The 14,571-nt window shown below is 47.6% G+C and overlaps 2 protein-coding genes across 2 annotated transcripts in view; one reads left to right on the top strand and one right to left on the bottom strand.

Moving 5' to 3' along the window:
• The window catches only part of RSRC1 (arginine and serine rich coiled-coil 1), a 409,375-nt gene extending 407,451 nt beyond the window's left edge, over positions 1-1,924 (bottom strand). Inside the window, exons 1-2 of the mRNA XM_087870329.1 lie at positions 1,805-1,924; positions 1,253-1,722 (exon numbers count right to left, since the gene is read on the bottom strand). Of these exons, the coding sequence (XP_087726455.1) occupies positions 1,253-1,722; positions 1,805-1,924 (590 nt within the window). The remainder of the gene's footprint in view (positions 1-1,252; positions 1,723-1,804) is intronic.
• SHOX2 (SHOX homeobox 2) lies at positions 961-11,520 on the top strand. The gene is made up of 5 exons (XM_045811830.2): positions 961-1,526; positions 4,479-4,687; positions 7,091-7,148; positions 7,463-7,551; positions 9,078-11,520. The coding sequence occupies exons 1-5, from the start codon at positions 1,178-1,180 to the stop codon at positions 9,369-9,371; spliced, it is 999 nt and encodes a 332-aa protein (XP_045667786.1). The 5' UTR covers positions 961-1,177; the 3' UTR covers positions 9,372-11,520.
• Positions 11,521-14,571: the final 3,051 nt, after the last annotated feature.

Here is a 14,571-nt window from a genome sequence, read left to right as displayed (position 1 = left end):
CTGACTCCGAGCAGGTTTGTGAACCCGGGTTGCCGGGCTGTGTGGGTTGTAGGGTGGGGGGAGCGAGGATGTAGGATTGGGACACAAGGTAAGGATACGGAACTGGGGTGCGGGGCGCCAAACGCAGGTCAAGGAAGCCTGGCAGCAAGGCGGGGAGGAGCCGTTGCGCTGCACCCTGACGCGGTGCGAGGTTGTGGGGTCGGATGCGGAGTCCGAATACCCGACTGACTCCAGCAGCCGCGCACTTGTCAGTTTCCTCTTGGCCACGCCCCGGCGGAGTAGGTCCAGCTCCCCTGTGTTTAACTGAATTGTGACACCGACGCAAAATCCACGCCTAATTAAATTAATTAGGGATTCTCGTCAATCCTGGATTAATGGCCAAGAGCACAGGCGGCCGAGGCTATCTGAAAACACGGACGGCCTGGGACTGGCCTCCTCTTCCCGCCCCCTCCCGTCCCCTTCTCTGCCCTCCCACTCCAGCTCCAGCCTGCCTGGACTCTAGCCTCAATCAATCTCAATCTCTCTCTCTCTCTCTCTCTCTCTCTCTCTCTCTCTCCCCCCCTTTCTCTCTCTCTCTCTCCCTCTCCTTCTCCCACTCTTCCTCCCTCCCAACCCCCACTCCTCCACCCCCAAGGTAGTGGTGCGGGTGCTTCCCCAGGAAGGGGCTCCCTCCGAGTTGCGAAGGGGAGGTAATTTACTCAGAACAAGGGGCCGCCTTTGCGAAGTATAAATAGTGAGACTTCAAGCGCAGCATTGCTATCAGATCTGAACTCTCCGCAGGAAGAATTGTCAAAGATCTTAACATTGAACAAGCGCGCTCCGGCAGGGAAGCATCAGTTCCCATTTCCCTCCGGCGGCCCCCGCCCCTTCCCTCTTCCTCCTCCTCCTCCTCTTCCTCCTCCTCCTCCTCCTCCTCCTCTCCTCCTCCTCTTCCTCCTCCTCCTCCTCTCCTCCTCCTCTTCTTACTTCTTTTTCTCCTACTTCTCCTCCTCTTTCTTCTTTCTTCTCTTCTTTTTCTTCTTCTTCTTCTTCCTCCTCCTCCAGCTCCTCCCCCCACCCCCTGCCCCATTGATGTGTTATTATTGGGGGGGCTGGAGCAGTAAAAAAAGAAGAAGGAAAAAAAGAGCGGGGCTCGGCTGGGAGAGGTTGAGCGCGGGGCTGACCGGCATCGGCGGCGATGGAAGAACTTACGGCGTTCGTCTCTAAGTCTTTTGACCAGAAAGTGAAGGAGAAGAAGGAGGCGATCACGTACCGAGAGGTGCTGGAGAGCGGGCCGCTGCGCGGGACCAAGGAGCCGACGGGCTGCGCCGAGCCCGGCCGCGACGACCGCAACAGCCCGGCAGTCCGGGCGGCCGGCGGAGGCGGCGGCGGAGGAGGAGGCGGAGGCGGAGGCGGAGGAGGCGGAGGAGGTGCAGGAGGAGGAGGAGCAGGCGGAGGAGCTGGAGGAGGGCGCTCTCCCGTCCGGGAGCTGGACATGGGCGCCGCTGAGAGAAGCAGGGAGCCGGGCAGCCCGCGGCTCACCGAGGGTAACGGCCTAAACCCCCAGCCGCGATTCCCCTTCCCGCCTTCCTGACTCCTCTCAGGCGGGAGAGGACCCCGAGGCCCAGCGGGGAGAGGGGCGGGACGCGAAGAGGGCCCCTGGACCCCAGCTTTGGAAGCTAGAGTGATGATGGAGGGGTGAGAGTCCGGTGGTGTGCACGGTCGTGGGTGGGGTCCGAGTGTCTGTGAAGACGGGGGGCGTGGGGTTTGCGCGCGCCCTTCCCAGATGCTCCCGCTATTCCCATTCCGCTGTAGCGTATTTCACCAGCCGGAGGATGGGCCGGTAGCCCAGACGGCCAGCGGACGGATGGGGAAGTTCGCTGGGCCTGGCTGCGGCGGGGGTGCTGAAAGCAGCTGGGCCAGGCGACGGGATTATGGTTAGCATCTAGCGCCGAGTTTGCGGGAGCCCCTTTCCTAGGCCTGAGAAAGAAAGAAAAAGAGAGGAAGGAGAGAGAGAGAGGAGAGAGAGATTTCACTCTCGAGTCGCCCCAGGGTTTCCGGCCGCGGCGAAGATCCACTCGAACTCCATGAAGATCCTGGCTTCTCGGATCTTGGAGGTCAAAACTTCTCATTCTCTTTGAGCTATTAAGATTGAACAGGGCCAAGGCAGGCTAGGCTGTTTCTCTCGGGAGACGCGTTAGGCTTCTTTTTTTTCTGGTTGGTTTTTTGATATTTACACAATTCCATTGCTGTTTCGAATCATTTAGTACTCTGGTTTTGTCGAAGGGGGCTGTGAGGAATCCTTTGGTGCCAACAAAGTATTAGGCAATGACTTTATCTAAATGGTGGGGCGTCCTGTACCAATTCAAAAGAGTTCAACAATAAAATTAATTTGGCACTTGGTGCCTGCAGTAACTGGTGTGCTGCCATATTTTTCCAATTAAGAAAATATGTGACATGCGTAGAATCACATATTTAAGCAAGCAATTAAGTTGTTTATAACACGGTCTGTTCCTGTTTAGGCCAATAAATGGAAATTTGGGGGCGAAAGAGATTATATTAAGTCTATTAATCAAGTGGAAATGCGGACATCTTTCTCTTTGAAGCTCCAAAAGTTTGAGAGGCATCCACTGTGGATGACGCGAAATAGACAAAGCCTTCTCAACCCCTTGATAGAATCTGAAGGGTGTGTTTTCATACTTAAAGATCATTGCAATATCAGTGGAAATATTTTCTTATTAACTTGGCTCCGAATGTTTGCTATAATGTTATCCGCTTCCTCCCTGGTGGAAGGACAAATGTCCATAAAACGAACTCCGAGTACAAGAAATTCGGCCAACACTTAAGATCACCGTCGCTAGAATGCTAGACTGGGCTGGGATCTAGAGGCTCTTCTTCCCCCAGACCAGGCAGCGGGTCCTTCTAAATTTGGACAGTGATGGCACAACTGTCAGGCGGCCCAGTGCAGCCTCCCGGGCTTGAGTCTGAGGTCCAGGCCCTGGGTACACGAGCCCGCTGCATGGCGCAGTTAGGGTCTGAACGCGGGCAGACACAGTCCTGGGATTGTTGATTTCCAAGCTCAGGACAAGTATTAATTTCTCTGCAGGCCGGCTCTTCCGGAAATGATTTTTAGCACCCATGCTGATCGGGATCCTGGGCTAGGAAGAACTGCAAACAGCCTCGACTATCCAAACTCAGCTTTGACATCTTAAAGATCCAAAGCTCCGACTCAGGCGCAGAGGATGAAGGTTCCAGAGGGCAGCTTATGTTGATACGGGCTCCCCGGATCACTGCCCCTTGGCCTAAACATATATTTGTGTGCGTGTGTGTGTGTGTGTATATATATATATATATATATATATATATATATATATATATATATATATATATCCACCCATATCCCTCCAGTGACTCTGTAAGCTCACATTCGCAGAGCTCCTGTTTTTAAAGGGAGGAGAAGGAAGGACATTAAAGTAGCAACGGATGCGTGCAAACCCAGAGCAGAAAAAAATGCATATTTTATTAAACAACCGAGCTGCTGGAAGCATGAAAAGGCTTTGAGCAACCAATAGAAACCAAGGATCACTAATGTTCCGCTTGAACCTGTTGATCTCTGTGGGTTTAAACATTTAGGGTCGAGTCTGCCTTTCCAATGGGGAGGAAGAAGGAGAGAACAGAGGCAGCGGTCTTTTTCGCGCGCCTCCCGAAGCTAGTTTTCCGCCTCTCGCCTTTTGGCCTGGTGTGAGCCGCAAGCCCTTCAGGCAGCCAACATGGCGTGGGCGCCTCTCTTCAGGCGCCCGGTGTCCGGCACGGGGGATAGGGACTGCCTGGCCGCCCGTGGGCCCTCCGCAGGGTTAGGCTCGAGCCCTGGGTCAGCTCCGAAAGCCCGGAGATGCGGCTCCCAGTGCCGCTCAGCACCCGGGTCTTGTTCTGCCGCTGCGACCCTTGGGCCCAATTGTTCCCAAATTAGAGCAGCAAGTTTGAGAGAAACAGAGGCAGCGGCGGCCGGAGCTGGCCCGAGAATGGCCCAGCGCGTAGCCGGTGAGGGGCCAGTGCATGGCCTCGCCGCGCCCTTCTGCCCTGACCGGGTTCTGTGTCTGGCCGGGCGCGGCGCTCTTGATTCTGTGCGTGCGTGGGAGAGGGTGAGTGCGACAGAGGTTGGGTGGAATGGATTTGGTGTTCGCGGGGGAGGGCAGGGGACGGTGGAGTGGACGGTGAGGAGGTGAGTTGAGGCTACAGTTGCGAAGGGGTGAATAGCTGGGAGCAGGCGGCCGCCCGGAGTTGATCTTTTGGCGTCTCCAGAATCCTCTTCCTCAGGACAGGGTGAGGGACTGGATAGGAACTCCGGGAGGGGGCAGGATCCTCCATCCTTTTGGAGACAAATCTGGTAACAGGATTTGCTGTGGTGTGTGTGTGTGTGTGTGTGTGTGTGTGTGTGTGTGTGTTTCTGTGTGCGCACGTGGACATACGCGTGGCTCTATTTGTGGTGCCCCCTCCAGTGTCCCCAGAGCTGAAGGATCGCAAAGAGGATGCGAAAGGGATGGAGGACGAAGGCCAGACCAAAATCAAGCAGAGGCGAAGTCGGACCAATTTCACTCTGGAACAACTCAACGAACTGGAGAGGCTTTTTGATGAGACCCACTACCCGGACGCTTTCATGCGCGAGGAACTGAGCCAACGGCTGGGGCTGTCCGAAGCCCGAGTGCAGGTATGCAGCTGTGAGGAGGTCAAGGCAGGGCCTGGGGATTGGAAGAGGGGCTCTCGTGGGTTTAGAGAGGCAGCTTGGGAGACACACACTGAGGGCTCAGGATCAAGAGTCTGGAGTGAGGTGAGAAGGGAAGGGATATCTTTACTAGGGGTCTTATTTTCCAAAGTAAATCTTAGTCTTGTAGCCTACACCCCACCCCATCCCAACATATGTTCCCGCAGAAGAAAGCTGTGCTGGGCTTGCTCCCAGAGTTTCTATAAACCACCCCCCCCCTTGCCTTACGATGCCTTTAATGTGGTTTAATCCTAATGGGTCTACTTTTATAAGCCTTAAAAAAAAATCCCACAGAAAACGTTTTATCTTCTGGATGCCTTAAAAGTTACAACGAATATTTTGTTCGCCTGAGTTGGTTTTCCTTGAGGGCCTGCTCTGGGGTCTAGGGTTGCCAAGCGGATATGCCAATTAGGTTTATAGATGTACAGACTATAAAGAAAATTAGCAACTGTTAAGTGTGGAAATTTACAGTTTGCCCTTAGCAGTTGATCTCAAACTGTGTGTAAAACAGTAGAGAAATAAATGCATTTTGGTCACTCTTTGTTCCCTCGCTTAACATAGGCAGCAAACCTGAACCTACAGAAACTTGATTTTAAAACCACTCACACATCTTAATATTGGCATTCCCAAAGTCCAACACCCAACAAGTGCCATATGTGATAAAGTTAAGATTGGAGCAGGTTTTTGTTTTTTGGTTTTTTTACTGGTTGTGGGGGTGAAAGTAATGGCAATAGGCTTTGGGGGCATTCAAGGTAGAAAATTATATACATACATGCATACATATCCTTCTAGTTTTATGGAGAAAACATTTAAATGTTTCAGATTGTATTTCCGCTCAAATAATAAAATAGGAGAAAATGATGGTCATTATTTTTTTGAACACATGGAGCAGTTTTAGGCCTGAACATCTGCAGCTGTTACAAAGTATCACTGTAACAGATACTCCCGGGGTCTCTGGGCGCGGAGACCACCATCTGCAGCAAACTATGCAATTCTTATGGGGCTTTCCCGCATCTTGTAATAGGATCAGGACAAAAACAGAGCAGTCACGTTGAAGGGGAAAAGTAATAATAGGCTGCCTTGGTCATCACAGCCGTCAATAGAAGGCTCTGCTCTTCCTTTTTAAGCCTCTGCTCCTTTGCTGTGTGTACTGAAATCTCTAGAGGCTCAGCAACCCCTTAAAGACATGATGATAATTATTACAGTTATGAGCATTAGTATCTCAGTTCCAACTCTTCTAGGGGAAAAAAGAGGCAGGAAGCCTCAGGCCATGTGAGTTACACAAAGGATGCCACCCTGGCATGAAATCTACCCTTCTATTACACTAAATGGCAGGGGAATTTTTGAAGATTTACATTGACTATGACACTTGCTTTCAAAAACAAGAAAAAGCTCTAAAGCATTATTTTTCTTTTATAGTTTTTTTTTCAAAACCTTAATTTGTGAATCAGTCAATATGCTGTATTATTGGAACATAATGCTGTATGATTGGAGTGTAAAAGCAGGCTTTGTATGAATTTTTAAAAATCTGTCATACTGCCTTTAAAAGTTGGCAAATTTATTTAAGAAGATAATATCTGGGAGAAGACAGCATCCAGGAGTTACTTGATTCATACCTTCCCCTTTTCACAGCATATTGGTTTTTTTTTTCTCTCATAAGAAGTGAACTTTATTGCTGGTCTTTATTTTTTCATACTTCTATTTAAATTTTAGGGTTATTTTCTACTACCCTAACTGTAAGCAGTGGATTTTTTCTATAGAAGCAAATTAGATTATCATGATAATGGCACAATTATTCTGCTGCTGTGTTATACTCTGCTGCACAGAGGAACAGAGAATTTCTAAACTTCTTTGTAGTGAGGCTTTTATGGCACTAATTACCTCTTCCCCCACTCTTATCTCCCCCCCCCAAAAAAAAAACAGAGTCACTATTTGCTTTGGTGTTTGGTTTTTCTTGAAGATGAAGCTAATTAATATTACAGGCTATTAATGAGCACATTCTTCTCAGGTCTTACTGTGCAAACATCTAAACCCATTATCACTTTAGTATCAGGTATCAGGGAGAGTGTTAGGCCTTGGGGAATCTGTAATGTAGAAAGATGAAACCAGGACTAATAGTAATTTCTCAAGAAACAATTTATCTTGCAAAAGTCTATGAAATCTATTTTTATCATTCATTTATATTATTTGACTTTGGAAATTGAGAGTGTTTTTTATAATTCAAATATTGCTTGTTATATCTCTCAATCCTTACCTAAAACACTATTTTTTTCCATTGTACTCTGATAATTAAAGGAAAATGTTTGAGTTCATAACATCTAGGTTTTATTTTATTTTTCCAATTTGTAGGTTTGGTTTCAAAATCGAAGAGCAAAATGTAGAAAACAAGAAAATCAACTCCATAAAGGTATGCTTCTCAAAGAACATCTGATATTCTAAGTAAAAAGAGAACTGGGCAATATTGTTATACAAAGTCAGAAAGAAACTCTGAAAGATAATCATGATCTCTATTTAAAAATCTGCTCTGAAGGCAGTTAATGAGAGTCCTAAAGTTCGGGAGTACATTACATTTATTTTAATTATGGCAGCTGTTTAGGAAGATAACAGTCCAATTCCTAAGGAATTTGTTCTATCTTGGTATCATTTGGAACCCTGGAAAGCAATGTTGGAAATATTAACCTCACATTATTGTGTGTTGTTCCCCCCCCCTTTTTTTTACAGGTGTTCTCATAGGGGCTGCCAGCCAGTTTGAAGCTTGTAGAGTTGCACCCTATGTCAACGTAGGTGCTTTAAGGATGCCATTTCAGCAGGCAAGTATGGCCCAGTTTCAACCTGTTTTTAACTGTAAAAAGACCTGATGTTTGCTTGAATTGTTGACTATATCCTCTCTCTGAGTCCCTGTGTTGGTGTCCATGTGGTTAAAGAATAATTTTGAGATGATATAGTCAATTTACTCCCCTTTAAAAACCTATAAAATGTCAAGGGCCTACATGCCTAGTCCTTTCTGTCCTCATGGGAAACCTGCAGAGGCCTGAGGCCAGCAACTGGGCCTTTAAAAATGCACTAAAGATTGCACTTGGGGAGAGGAAGAAAATGCCTTTTGATTAAGATTTTGTCAGATCCAATACAGAGGTTAGTCCTAAGGTGTTTTCTAAGGCAACTTTCTAAATATTTTTCTAGGTATTTCCTACCTCTTAGTCACATTAAATATCTCTGGTGAAAGAAAAGTAAATAAATAAAAGTAGTTCCTACTCAGGCTTGATTTTTTTAAAGCTGTCTCTGCAAACAAAGCTTCATCTCTAGTAAAGAAGGAAGCCTTGGTCTTCCCAGGGATGCCCTGCCTCTGCAATCCCTTTCTTAGGCATAAAGAAACCTTTAAGACTACATTTTAAAAAGGACAGCCTGCAGCAATGATTTAATCCTGGGAAATCCAAGTGCTCTAAATGCCCCTGCTCTCCAAGCCTAAAGGCTCAATCCTTAACCCAACCAGCACCTGACCTTCCCCATCCTCAGCCCGGACCCCTGCTTGGTAAGGCTGTGAAGTCATGAATTAGCTCTCAGTTGGCAGCACCCTGGACTGGGGAGACACCTGGGTGTACCCATGTATTGACGGTTACTGTTAGGGAGATCTTAGCTCTCTTGGCACCACATGACTCTAGCTAACATCCCGATGCTAGGCTTTTGAAGCAAGAAAAAATGATTGGAGAGAGAGTGGGATCTTAAAAGGAGACCCTTACTAATCAGAAAGTGATCTGCAGGCCTGCAGCACCAGCACCACCTGGGAGATGGGGTCTCAATGCAGACCTTCTGAATCAGAATCTGCATTTTAAAGAAGATCTGCTTTATAACAAGGGTAATTGTTATAGCAGTAAAGGTTAGAAGTAATAACAATTGTGCCAATTGAGATGAAGATGCAATAATTTCCCCAAGTGACATGGAAAAGTTTTATAGTTTGCTTGTCAGTACTTCAGTGCTTTAATGGGTAAGAAGTGTATGATGGCATCAAGAGAGCCTTTCCAAGTTACTTTTGTAATTTTGAAGAGGGCGATGTTTTAACACAATAGCGATGTTGCTCTCTGATGGGCCTAGCTCCCGAGGGGGGCGGCCACATTCCTGCAGACAGGAGCCCCCCCCCCCCCCCAGGGCCCCGGGAGATTACGCGTGCTGAACGAGTTGCAGAGACTCTGGCGCACCGGAGTATCCCTGTGGCGCCCCAGATTCAGTAACAGACTGATAAGGTCAGCCAAACTCCCCTTTCCTGTCCCTAGCCCCAGCCTTCTCCCCTCGCCAAGCTGGACGCCGTTAATGCTCTGTTTCTATTCTGTTGTCACCCTAGGATAGTCATTGCAACGTGACGCCCTTGTCCTTTCAGGTTCAGGCGCAGCTGCAGCTGGACAGCGCCGTGGCGCACGCGCACCACCACCTGCACCCGCACCTGGCCGCGCACGCGCCCTATATGATGTTCCCGGCGCCGCCCTTCGGACTGCCGCTAGCCACGCTCGCCGCGGACTCAGCCTCCGCCGCCTCCGTGGTGGCTGCTGCCGCCGCAGCCAAAACCACCAGCAAGAACTCCAGCATCGCCGATCTCAGACTGAAAGCCAAAAAGCACGCTGCCGCCCTGGGTCTGTGACGCCAACGTCGCGCCTGCAGCGCGGCGCGCTCCCTGCAAACCCTCCGTGCCCCGCTGCTTTTCCGTTTAACCCCTCCGGACCTCCGGAACCGAACCTCTTTCCGCCCCGCTGATCGCCCTTTGCCTCCTTCCACATCCCGGACTCTGAGGGCGAGACTCCGCGCGGGACCTTGGATCCCACTAGGCGCACCAGCTCTGTGGCTCCTGACCATTCACCTACACTAGGGCGTAGAACTGGGCTTCGTAGGGGCAAGTTTTCGGGGAGTCTGGAGAGAGACTGAACAAGGGAGCGCTGGGACAGCGGAGTGTGGCTCGCGGCAAAGCTGCAACGATGGACTCTCGCGTAGAAATAAAAATCCTGTTAATAAAAAATGAGCAAAAAAAAAAAAAAAAGTAGAAAAGACAAACCAGAAAGAAAAAGGAGAAAGGGAACTTATTGCTATTTGTCAGAAGTTGAAATCGGAGAAAGAACCAAGGAACAAAAACAAATTTTAAAAATTAAAGTATTTTATACATTTAAAAATATGGAAAAATAACCCGGACGAATCTCCAGAGAATGGGGGGGGGGAAGTTACCAACTTAAAGTGTATGTTTTTTTTAATGGGCTAAAAAAAGGCAAAACAGAAGGAAGAGGTATACTTATTTAAAGAATTAAGATTTAAAAAGTGCGCAGCTGGGAAGTTCACAGGTTTTGAAACTGACCTTTTTCTGCGAAGTTCACTTTAATACAAGAAATTTGATAAGAGAGGCGGGCCTCCTTTTACGTTGAATCAGATGCTTTGAGTTAAAAACCACCACGTATGGAAAAGTAAGAAGAGGGAAGACAGTATAAAAACGAAGAGAGGAAAAAAAATGGTATTAATACGAAAAATGTTACCACAGACAATGATTTCTCTGAGAAATTATTACGGCAGCACTGTCCAGACTGCTGACAGTAAATTCCGGTTTTGCATGTTACTTGTATTCCATTGATGGTGTCTCCCTGCTCCCTGCTTTATTCACGTGCACTGACTCCATTTTCATCTTCAGTATGAAAAACAATACCAAAAGCATCTGGAAATTGATGTATATCAAATCTATAATTTTTGCCCCGTCTTTGATCCTGTCGGACAAAAGAAAAAGGTCGGAAGGGAAAAAATTTACACTCTGTCCCAAGAAGACGGAGGCGGGCAGAAAATGTGGGGAAAGGAAAAAGAAAAGAAGACCAAATGAAATAATAAAGGTACAGCGCCTCACAGGGCTCCTGGCACATAGTAGGCGCTCAATCAATGTTAGTCCCCTCTCCTCCCTCCTTTCTAGTATTCCCTCCTGCTGATTTCCTGATGTCCTATTTGGAAACTTTGCTTTATTTCCCCCTCTCTATCCTGTCATCACCTTAAATAATACCCAACTAGATACAGGCAGTAGGTTTGTGTAAAATATGTTGATACACACGAACAAAGTTTATTTTGGCTATAATGTGTGAACTGATGGTTGACTTTCAACATTTGCATTTTATCTCACAAAGGTGTATATTCAAGTAATTTTTTTCTTTCAATTCATGTAACTATTTAAACTGGGGTACCCTGGACTAAGCAATCTGTATCCCAATCACTAGAAAGCCTCCTTATTTGTTTTTTTTTTTTTCTAATTTACAAGAAAGAGGAAAAGCTCTTTTAACTGAACTTTGGTATGCGGTTGAGCTTTGTAACTATTTGTTCTCCATGAAAACAAAGTTATTTATATTTGCCATATTTTTTCTAGTGTATTAAGTTATTTTAAACAGAAGAAGATGCTGTTATTTCATGATGTGTTGTTGGTACAAAATGTTTCCATTTCACCTCTGTTAAACCTTTTAAATAAGTGCCAAGTTATTAATTGAAGACACTTTGCGATCAACTGAATGAAAATAGTATTGTTTCATTTGATGGGGTTCGCGTCATCTTTGTTCCTGTTACTATTAAACTATCCGGGATAGTCTTTCCTTCCTCCTTTTTGATTAATGTGTATCTGTCTCTCAAATACATCAACTTAGAAAAGCGCTTGCCTCTGCTTCTACGTGCAGCTATTAAGGGGCCGTGAGAATGGTGGTTCTGTAGCTCTCGATTCGCTGAGCGCAACCCCTACCCCCTTTTTGTCCACCCTGCATAGAAACCGGATTGATTTTACACCAAATCAATAAAGGAACAGATAATATGTAAAATAATATAAAATTGACTCCCCAAGACAAACTCTCATCCTTCATCTTGCTGTATTTTCACCCTTGAAGTTTTTCGGGGAACAGTTTGGGGAGAAAGGCAAACGGGATCATATGGTGCGAAATCTACCTGGGTTAATTGTGGCATAACGGGCACTCGACCCCAGGTCGACGACCCTCCCCAAGCAAGTGATGAAGGTTTGGGAATGATTAAAAGCCGCGGAGGGGAACGGGCGAATCCCCCACCTCCCCACTCCACTTTAGCGCTTTGGCCCAAGCAGATTTTTCGTTGGTTCAATCTAGGAAAAGGCAGAAGCAAGGGCCCTGTTTAGGAAAAGCTGGGTCCTAGCTGTCCTTAGAATACCGAGGATCCCCTTCCTCCCTCCTGCATCCCCCTACCCCCTTCTCCCGGAGAGATCTCCCTAGGAAAACCCGAAAGCGCAGCCTGTTTAGGGGTGGGTAGAGACTGCGAAGGTGCGGCCCCGGCCAGGCCAGGGACAAGACCTTCCCTTCCCGCGTGGGCTCTGGGGATGGGGGACATCGTCCGCGAAGATCAAGGGTGTCTCGAGTGTCCCTTGGAGCCCCCTTTGGGCCGGAGGACATATAGTGGACACCCCCCCCCCTTCGACAAAGCCCCGCGTCTTCCAGTAGTACTCCTGTAGTCCCCACCGGCCTCTCCCGGGTTGAGCTCGCACACTCAAAGCTGTTCGTAGACGTGGGTGATACCTTTATATTTATCTTTTTAGCTTTCGAAGACCACTGGACAGGACTGGGGCCGTATTCAGCGCCCAGGCCTTGCAAGTCTCCTAGTTGACAAGTTGACAGGTCTCTTAGCTGTCCTTAGTTTTCCTAATAAATATCTGGCTAGGGGCGGGGTGCACCTTGAAGCGGGCGCGCCGAGCCGCCCGCCTTGGCGGGGTGGCCTCCAGCGAGCTCCCGTGGGCGCCCGGCCCGAGGGTCCAACAGGCAGGCCCCCAGCCCAGCCCTACTGGAGCCCCCCCGCAGGCGGGTTCGGACATTTCTACGGGCACCCCAAGGGAGGTTGGAGGTCACGGGAGAACTTGGGGCCGGGGGAGTTTGATGTTCTGTGCTGGGTTCAGCCTGCGGCGCGGCGGACGCGAAGCCCAGCCTGTCCCCGCAGCTTAGCTCGGGGGAAGCTTGAGGTCAAAGGAAGCCAGTACGTCTGGGCCCCGGCAGGCGAGGCCCGGGGCACCAGGACCGGTGCGCGGCAGCACGGCCTAGGGTCGGCCCGGAACGTTCCCCGCGGCAGGCGCTGGGTGGGCTGGGCGCGGCGGGAGCCGGGGCCGCGGCCCGGCGGGAGCGGGGAAGGCCGGGGAGCCCGCGGAGGAGGCCAGGCCGGGCGAGAAAGGGCAAAGTTTCTTGGCCCGGTCCGCGATACTTGAGCTGGGCGCGGCCTGTGGGACCCACGCGTCAGTGGTGTCGGCTCTCCTGAGAATCAACGAGGGCCGAAGCAGCCTTTCCTGGCGGGTCGGAGCCGCGTCCCCCGGGCCCGGCCTCCCACGCACGCTTCCCCTGGGCTTTCCCCCGCGCCACCGCCCGAACTAGCCCGCAGGCGCCTGGGTGTGTGCGAGAGGGGTTCTAAACCCAGGGTTTCCAGAGCCACACTGAGAAAGGGTCCGAAGAAATCTTCGCTTTAAATTCAAATAAGGCCCAACATGCACGTCGTTTTGGTAGAAACTCAATAATCGTAATAAATAATTAATAGAGATTTCGCCACTCCCTCCCCTCCGCCCCCAGATCTTTCAAGGTGTGCAAAACCTTCCCAAGCTACAAAATCCCGGACTGGGGAAAACTGAGTTAAAAGAGATTATTCAAGACATCATTTGTATTAAGGACCTTATGATACAGGAGGGCCCGGTAAGATCGGAGGCCTTTGCTTGAAGCTGAATTGATAAATATCTATTTTGAGTTTTTCCCCACAATTATAACTTTGTAGATCCTCAGATGGTAATAGTTTAACGCAGTGCTCAAATTTCGGAACTATTTTGATTTCTGAAAAATGCCTTTTTGGCTTCAGTGACATGGATCCTGTTATTTTTTCACAAATCAGTTTACATCACAAATTGCAAACATTTGCAATAAGATCTCAAGATTGTTTATTCTGTGTAACCTCAAGCACTTGACTATGTTAAACACTAGTACAGAAACTCTGTGAAATCAGTTTAATGTGTGTGAGGGAATTAAAGGATCACTCCTTTCGTCACATAAACAAAGCATTTAAGATTGTTTTCATTGCCAGTCTCCCACTTTTTAAACAGTCTTACAAGTGACTATTAATTTTAGAGTCATTCTGTGTGAAAATAATTACTAAAGTTATATCCTGCTTTAATTAAATGTTTCTGGGCAAGAAGAAAATGGTATTCTACATTGGGAAGTGGGTGATTTTAAAAAATGTTACATTATTTTAAATTATTTTAGTTCAAACGTAAATAAAGTGTGCTAAATTTCAGTGGGGAAAAAAGTCTGAAGTGGTTTCCTAAAGAGCCATTAGAACAATTAGAGCGCATTAAAGGAACATCACAAACCAGAAACAATAGATACGTCATTATAATGAGAGTGTTAACTTATGGGTAATTTATTCAAGGTAGTTTCTACATTTCAGATGGAATCTCTTATTATGACCTGCCTGAGTACTCTGATGCTTGTTTTTCAAAATCTAATTTATATAGGCTCAGAATATACATAATTCATAACTCCTGTTGATATATGTATACACACCCCGAATTTTAAACCTTTACAATATGTTTGCATGTTTACTAGCATGTTTTCAAGCTGACTGAAATAAAAACATAAAAAGTGTTAAACATCATATTGAAAGCAAGTGCTTGTCCTATATGTGCAGAAAAAGTAGTGGAAAATTAAAAACTAAAAATGATTAGATAATTTTCAAACTCAGATATATTTTGAACACTGGAATATTTCAGACAGGGAACATTCCTGTATAAGAAATACGGAAATCTCCAAGAAGGACTTACAGATGTGAGCTTATAACACTTCTGATGC

Source organism: Ursus americanus, chromosome 20, assembly GCF_024610735.1.
Source record: "Ursus americanus isolate L20-20 chromosome 20, mUrsAme1.1.p, whole genome shotgun sequence".
Taxonomy (NCBI): domain Eukaryota; kingdom Metazoa; phylum Chordata; class Mammalia; order Carnivora; family Ursidae; genus Ursus; species Ursus americanus.
This window is presented reverse-complemented; position numbering and strand designations above follow the sequence as displayed.

Bases quoted from the DNA above. Each gene is read 5' to 3' on its own strand.
- SHOX2 (XM_045811830.2), top strand. From the start codon at position 1,178: ATGGAAGAACTTACGGCGTTCGTCTCTAAGTCTTTTGACCAGAAAGTG. The intron at 4,688-7,090 runs GTATGCAGCTGT...TCCAATTTGTAG, and splicing joins TGTCCGAAGCCCGAGTGCAG to GTTTGGTTTCAAAATCGAAG. The intron at 7,552-9,077 runs GCAAGTATGGCC...TTGTCACCCTAG, and splicing joins TAAGGATGCCATTTCAGCAG to GATAGTCATTGCAACGTGAC.